At 36.2% G+C, this 7,958-nt stretch overlaps 1 protein-coding gene and 1 long non-coding RNA gene across 3 annotated transcripts; both read right to left on the minus strand.

The window, feature by feature from the left end:
* Positions 1-228: 228 nt before the first annotated feature.
* On the minus strand, positions 229-1,311 carry LOC107637953 (uncharacterized). The gene is made up of 3 exons (XR_001619638.3): positions 1,064-1,311; positions 731-802; positions 229-601 (listed from the first exon to the last, which is right to left on the minus strand). It is a non-coding gene; the product is annotated as an uncharacterized LOC107637953 (long non-coding RNA).
* Positions 1,312-3,826: 2,515 nt separating this feature from the next.
* On the minus strand, positions 3,827-7,306 carry LOC110268741 (uncharacterized). 2 transcript variants are annotated; one of them, XR_015881299.1, is made up of 3 exons: positions 6,588-7,288; positions 6,200-6,516; positions 3,827-4,065 (listed from the first exon to the last, which is right to left on the minus strand). XR_015881299.1 is itself a non-coding variant. In XM_088485721.1 (2 exons), exons 1-2 carry the CDS (start codon positions 6,939-6,941, stop codon positions 6,499-6,501), a joined length of 372 nt encoding a protein of 123 aa, XP_088341847.1. In that variant the 5' UTR covers positions 6,942-7,306; the 3' UTR covers positions 6,036-6,498. The 2 variants fall into 2 exon arrangements, 1 of the variants encoding a protein (XP_088341847.1); XM_088485721.1 differs by lacking the exon at positions 3,827-4,065 and having other exon boundaries at positions 6,036-6,516; positions 6,588-7,306.
* Positions 7,307-7,958: the final 652 nt, after the last annotated feature.

The following is a 7,958-nucleotide window of genomic DNA, read 5'->3' on the forward strand; positions in this document are numbered from 1 at the left end:
TTCATTTAGCATCAATTTAGTCCTACAGTGAGGTCAAAATTAAATAATTAACAAAATGTCCTACATAACAACAGTTCAAGAACAAAATCGATAATCTGGAGAACAAATACAAGCTCCAAAGGTACAAAATCAATCATTGATGCATCAATACATTTATTTATCATTTTCTTTAGTTTTATAGAAAATATTTTATTTATATTATAAAAAAATAATAAATAAATGTATTGATGTATCAATGGTTGATTTTGTGCCTCTGGAGCTTGTATTTGTTCTCCAGATTATCGATTTTGTTCTTGTACTGTTATTATGTAGGACATTTTATTAATTATTTAATTTTGACCTCACTGTGGGACTAAATTGATGCTAAATGAAACTTTTTTGGATTCAAATAGAACACTTTAAACCTTAAGGACCAAAACAGAATTACGCCCAAACCTAGGAGACCAATTTAGTACTTTACCCATAAAAATAATATTAAAAAAAAAAAAAATCTCACCCAACCCCACCCATCTACCCCACCATCTCTTCTTCGGTCTCTTCCCTCCCACCCCAATCCCTTTCCTTCTACCATAGTCATTCTCAAATTGAAGAACACTCCCATCTGAAAAGGAAAAAGAATAATAACAACAACAAATTACACTTACATTTACACACTAAACCATAAGAATTGATGTACCACACAAATCACGAACGAAGCTATTATTATTATTATCATCACTACACAATGAACCTGAATTTGGCGTCTTGGAGGCACTAGATTTTGTCCATTTGAGAAGTGAAGAAAGATGGTTAATCAATGGCCCTGATTTACCAACATTAATTAAATTAATTATCAAGCTAAAAAATGAAGAAAGAAAGAAAGAAAGAAAGAAAGAAAGAAAGAAAAGCATACCCACTTTTGAAAAAAACATACAAAGTAAGAAGGGAATCAATTGGCACTCATCAACATAAAGCAAAAAGATTCAAAATTTAGCAAAGCTCATTTAAAAAATTGGAAAATCGAACTAATTAAAGAAACCGGGACACTGAAATTTTCCTTAGCTTTTCATATTTTTGGGGATACCTGCAGGAGCAGCTTGAGCTTGAAATCGAAGAGAGAAGTAAGCGGCAAGCGCAATGAGAGAATACAATAACACTGTTCCTCCTCATAATAACTCACCCAATGATCGAAGGAGAAGGTGGGAAAGAAGAAGAAGTAGTAGGTTGTTCTATGATTTCTGTTGTGTTTGTGTAAACTTGTTACTTTTAGTTGAGAAGAAGCTATGAAGGAAGGGGATTGGGGGTGGGAGGGAAGAGAACGAAGAAGAGATACTGGGGAGTGGGGGTGGGGCGGGATGGGGTTTTTCTTTTTTTTTTTTTAATATATTTTTATTAATAGTTAATAGTAATTTAGTCCAAAAAATATAATTAAAGAAGAAATAACAATTTTATAACGTTTTGTAATGTTGGAGATGATTTTAATAACAAAAAAAGGTCAGAACGATTTTAATTTTTACTTCAGACCTTAGGGACGAAAAAAATACTTGACCTTTAAATTTATTTGATAGTTTTCTCTTGTCCTTTATAATATGCATAAAGTTAGTGTGTATGCAAAATGTCTTAATATATCAGTTGATACTATCTTCATATAAGATATATTAATATCAAAGTTAGTGTGCAAGAAAAAATTCTTTGCAGGGCATTTTTTTTTTTGCATCGTAAATATATAGGATATATATTTATTGATATATTATTAGTGAAAATTTTTGTTCACACTCAGCTTTTCTTAGTTAATTAGACTTGATCTATATTAGACACTGAAAGCACTAACTGATATGATATTAGTAAGCATGGAGATCTGGTTGCAAATATGTGGACCATAAACTTTCAACCCATGATTCTAGAATTCTCAACATATATAAAATGTCAAAGAAATAGAATGTAGTAGAATTATATATCTTTAATGTTAATAATCATTCTGATTAGAAAAATGGTCTAAATAAATGCTTTAAAACAAGTTTGTGAAACATATAAGTTGTCAGTAGAAAAAATGTTAGATTCGGGTTAAGCTTTATTAAATGAAGAGATTATCAGATCATAAACCAGAGCTACATTAGGCTAGAAAATTGACATTAACTTGCTAATAAAAAAGTTAGCCAAGTTAAGATATCTTTTAACACAATAAGATATAAACCACTAAGCAAATAAGTTAGTTAAAATACAATTTATTGCAGTACTTCATTGCATATAAAGGAAAGCCAATTCATTATATGATAATATGATGAAAATAGTAGAAAATAAGGACTACAAACAAAACATTAAAAAGAGTTTAAATGATAGCACTGCTGATACAAATAGATCTCACTAATTGAAGCTAATTTAAGCATATATGCTAATATCAATTAGTCAATACATATAAAAAATGAGATATTTTTCCTAGAGACTCTAGAATAGCATACAATAATTGATAGAGCATGAACAAGACTAAACTCGGACAATAGTGTTGAAATTCACATTTAGTGATTTAATATAGGTAGAAAGTGGAAAGTCCACCCTTGCTAATGTTCTTATCTGCTCATTTTTTTGTATCTAACTTGGTGATGGTGAACTGAGTTCCTCTAATTAGTTGAGAAGTATCTTTGATTGTTAGCAAATAATTGAGAGTCAAATACTCTGGATATTCTGATAATCCATGACCCCGAAACTGAGATCAGAACTCTCAAGAGTACCATTCACTGCCTTCCTCAATTTTTTAGATGACTCACCTATAACTGGCTGGTTTAGCATGAACAGCAGCATAATACAAACAACCTCCACAAATTAAAAGGCGCTGAATCGTAGCTCTAGCTTCTAGAAGGATCAAAATGTATCCAAACTGATTAGTAAAAATTGAAAGCTGAATAATACAATATGGGCTTATCACTGCACGATTATTCCAATTCAACCAATAAACGATGCCATTGTTAACAACATACTTTGAATCAACACCCTGAACATATGGAGGGCAGGAAAAATTACTATCCCAAAAGTCAGTCACTGATGAGTATGAAGTTAACCATGATTGTGAGTCAAGAATTTTCTTATAAATATTTATCCACACATGCCCAACGAAATTAGGGAAGTAAACGAATGCATAACTGGAGGCACAAATACAACAACAATGATTGATAGGGTCTGGAATTCATGTTACCTGATCAGTATTAGGATTCCACATGATGAGATTACTTGGGTGACTAATGCATGAATACCTAATGGCCGTGCAGCCATTATCAGTGCCGATCACTTCAAATTGGCTCTGACAGTTTCTCAAGAATGGAATGCACAGGCATTCATTCTCTCCAGTATCTACATTGAATCTAAAAACCCAACTCTCCAATGATTTTGGTCCCTTGACACCAAACTGATCATAGATGGAAGCTGCCATTTTCTTAACAGCATGCAGGTACTTGAAAAGAAACTCCTCGGTCCCTAGGTTTGATCTCCAAAAGCTGGACAGGGTTCTGCTGTGAGCCTGTGACCAACCGTATTGACATCGGCTCTAGCAAAAATCTCCAATATCAGATCGTCTGGAAGAAGCAATAGTGTTTGAGGTTTGGAAGGTGGATAAACCATTCTAAAATATGGTTTGTTTGAATGAAGAAAAGAAGCTCATTGCCACTGTCAATACTATGTATAACTAAGATATAGTCGGATGTATATGGCTACATGTAACACCCTAACTACCAAAGCTCACGCTTCCGGCTGCGCAACTCTGATAGCTCAGATATTACGACGACACTTATACTATTTAATACCAAAATATGAGCCTGTTTAAAACTTTAAACCGCCATACCGCTCCCAAAATTACTTTTGTTCGAAACGTACATCCATAGATACCACACAACTTACAAAACTCATAAAGAGTACACCCATACATATAAACATACATATATATAAATAATATTACAAACATTACCCAATACAATTCCTATCCCTCTTACAGAATATATCAAGATAAAGGCGAGGGTACAAAAATAATAATCTAACACAATACAGAGTATTTCAATAACAAATAAATAAACTCTTCGTGACTTCTGCGCCCATATCCTGAAAGGGGAAAAATGTAGGGGGGGTGAGAACATCATCCTCGAAAGGGTTCTCAGTAGAGGGTTTTTTGGGAATTACTGTAATAGGATACATGAAGATAAACTGTACCAGTGATTAATAACCGTCTTATGCCTCTTTTCAAAAACAACGGTTTACAATAAAAGTAAAGTCGAAAATCTTTTCTGAAAGAGGAACCGTTCAATTTTCAAAACATCAAAAGCCTTTCAAAAAAGGTTTATCTAAACTGAACCAAAATAGCCTTTCATATTTTATTCCAAACCAGAAACACAAAACCGAAATCAACCATCGGTTCATCTCATTCCAACCACGGCCCTAGACCCAAACAATCCAACCATCAACCAATCACCACAATCCAACAGAGTCCCAGATGCAAACACAGATAGAAAGTTCAAGCACAAACAAACAGTTACAGCAAGTAGAACAATTAGCAGTTAATCACAAAGGCAAACCAAATACAATATGCACACCCAAACAATGTCACATAGATGCATATGATGCATGCCTGTCCTAGTGGCTGATGATATCATCTGTCAGTTATATAGCCAACCCGACATGTCCTGGTAGCTAACCATGGACAGAAACACCCATCGCGGAGCAAGTAAGTTTGAGCTACAACACCCATTGCTACTTCCACCATTCAACATCATCAAACTCATAAAACCGGCATTTAAGCCATAAATCACTTTTCTCAAGCCATTTCACTTTGAAATCAAACTTCAACTCTTTTCAACCTTGGCTTTAAAGATCTCATTTCTCAAATCATCTCAGGCTCATAAGCCAAATTTACTCAAAGTGAGTTCTCTTTTTAAAACAAAGCCACTCTCGGCATTCTCTTTCCAAAACTTCCAAAACCATGGCAAGTTAAGGATTTATTTCAAAGTATTCAAAACCACCCATCCAACAATGGGATTTTATAACAAAAGCTTCTCGGCAGAGTCCCAAGTCTTTAGGGGAGAATAATAAAACTCAGTTCGCCAAATTCATTTAAAATCATTAAAACATTGGCTTTCCGTTTTGAGTAATAAAATAGGATCTAAGCCAAACCGAGTCACGTAATCATTCACTTCTTTCAAATCCGTTTCCTCTACTTAGGCAAAAACCAACTTCAAGCCCCATGATAAATTCTAGAACATTTCAACTGTTCAAAATTGTTTTAGTCTTGCAATAATTCAGAATTCAAAGAGTACTTAAAACCTTTCTCAAAACATTTCAAAATGAAACAAGTCAAGAGGCATTCAAGTTCTTTCAAAGTCATTGAAACTCCTCTAATTGAAACCCTCAAGTCAAATTCAAAGGCATTGCCCTTGTCACATTTAAAACAGCTTAAAAACATAAGTTTCATCTAAGTAACTTTCTCCTGAAAGAGATACAATGCCTTTCTTAAGAAGCAAGACTAAATCACAATTTCTTCTTTAATAATTCATTTCAAAAGCATGAATCATCCTTTTCTTGATAATTCAAATAAAATAGTAGAAGTTTTTAACCCGTGATTTCTCCATACAACATTCAATAAAGACTCGGATTTTATAGAAATTTCGGCAGCACCTCCCCTAAAACTTGGACTTTTGCCACCCGGTTCGGGTCCCAACTAAACCGTTTTTTTTTCATTCCTTTTCAACAGCTCAAAACCAGAAATCAATTCAAAAGCAAGCTAAAACCAACAGTCGCCTCAGTGGCATATCTCAAGGAAACCATTTCAAAATCAACTCAATATCAACCGATTTAACTCATTTCCAAAGTTTAAAAGAATCGGTTCAGCAATAAATCATTTATCAAAGACCAAATTAATTAAAGCAACCCAGGCTGAATTTCAAGAGTATTCTATCTTTCACATCATCAAAATAATTGACTCAATCCAAACCAATCCTCAACGGATTAAACTCATATTTCAAATCTTTAAAGAATCAACTTGAAAAGCATTCTGTTTCACAAAACCACACAACAATCTGTTCATCAAAACCAAATAATAATCCATTCAAACATATAATTACATTCATCTAGGATAATCAACATCACATAAGGCTTATACAATCACCAAATACATTATCTCACATCAGTATCCATATGTAATAATTCCGACATATAAAATATAGTTTTTGAAAAGCGCCCCTACCTCAAAACGCAATTCCATAACCCAAATGCCTTATCAAGTCCTTTCCGTCTCAAACCGAACTGACGGCAACCAAAACCTCAGCTCCAAGCCACTTTCGCAACAGTCTCAACAACACTAATCGCAACATACAACAACCGAACTCAATCTCATAGCAATTAACGCCACAACCTCAGTGTATGATAACAGAACGGTAACTAAAGGGCTTTCAAATCGAAAACGCTTACCGAAACGTAGAAAGAGCGGCTGAACCGAAACAGCGACAGTCTCTAAACCAGTTCGGCGGCAGCCCGGCAGCCACCTCAAGCGTCAGTGATGACCTGAACCATATGCAGTGGCAATGATGTTCCCAAAAACTCAACGGAAAGGAGAACCAACGTAAAACCCTTACCGATAGAATTTTCCAGCGACGGCAAAAGCAGCCAAAAGCTCTGGCGGTGCTCCCGGAAGTCACAGAACCACTCCCGGCGATCAGAATCACAGAGACGCAGCTCCCTTTTTCCGGCAACGACACCTGCGGCGGTCGAAACCCCTTTCTGACGGCGGCGGCTCCGGCGGAGGCGGCGCCGGTGACGCAAGCACGGCTGGGCACGGTGGTTGAACCCCAAAAGCACCGGCGCAGCTCAACCGGGACGAGTTCCTCCAGCCCATGTAGCGGCGGTCTTCCCTGGACGACAGTGGCGGCGCGACAGACCGGAACAACGCGGCGACAGCGAGCTTCGATCGCGGCAAGGGGCGGCGTCATTCCTCCTCGCACGGTTCTGGCAGCAGCTCGTTGCTGGACCGAACGGCGGCGGCACAGGGACCGTGGCGGCAGTGCGGCCTCCTCTCCCTCCTCCTCTCTTCGAATGCGTCGCTATCTCTCTCCTCGGTCCCTCTGCTGCGGTGGTGGTGAGGCAGTGTGGCGCGGCGGTCTTCTCCCTCCTCGGTCAGGTGACGGCGCGATGGCGGCGGTGAGGCCGGCACGTCGGCGTGAGTCGTCCTCTCCTCTTTCCTTCTTCCGCGGAAGCTCAGTCTCCCCCTGTCTCTTTGCTTCAGATTCTTTGTTCATGGAGGAAGGGGGAATCGTGTGGTTTGCTGCTGCTGGGTCATGGGGGGGAAAACGGGTATTGGCTAGGGTTTTAAGGTTTCATTCTTTTTGAGTAAAAATTAAATCCAAATTAAATCCAACACTAATTGTATATAGAAAATACTATTTGATCATCCATTTTTATAAATTACTTTTAATAAAATGCCCAGATCAAATAATTAAAAATAATATACTTAATTTCTTCATTTTCCAAAATAGGAGTATTAATATTTAAAATATTACTTATCTAATCCAAATCATACAAAATCCTTATTATTTCATAACTATCAACTTTATAATTCAAATATAGAAAATAATCCAATAATAAAATTGGATAATAATCATAACTCATCTCAAATTCAATAAATCAAAACTTGCCTTAATTATCTTTAATAAAATAATTTCTGAAATTAAGGCTATAAATAACTATGATTTGAGACTTGATCATAATAAGACTTTTCAAAGGTTTTGGGTCTTATATTCTACCCACCTTATAAAAATTTTCGTCCTCGAAAATTGATACAAAACGAAAGAAGTCTCATAACAGTTCATCCTCGAACATATTTAAGGAATAACCAAAAATATCTCATCGTATAAACATATATACGGTTTTCAAATACTTGGATGGTTGTATGCATAAAGATACAAAGGTAGGAGTGTGATTGTAAAGATAGGCTCAAAGTAAAAAATGAC

This window comes from Arachis ipaensis, chromosome B4 (assembly GCF_059453495.1).
Source record: "Arachis ipaensis isolate K30076 ecotype BB chromosome B4, ASM5945349v1, whole genome shotgun sequence".
Taxonomy (NCBI): Eukaryota; Viridiplantae; Streptophyta; class Magnoliopsida; order Fabales; family Fabaceae; genus Arachis; species Arachis ipaensis.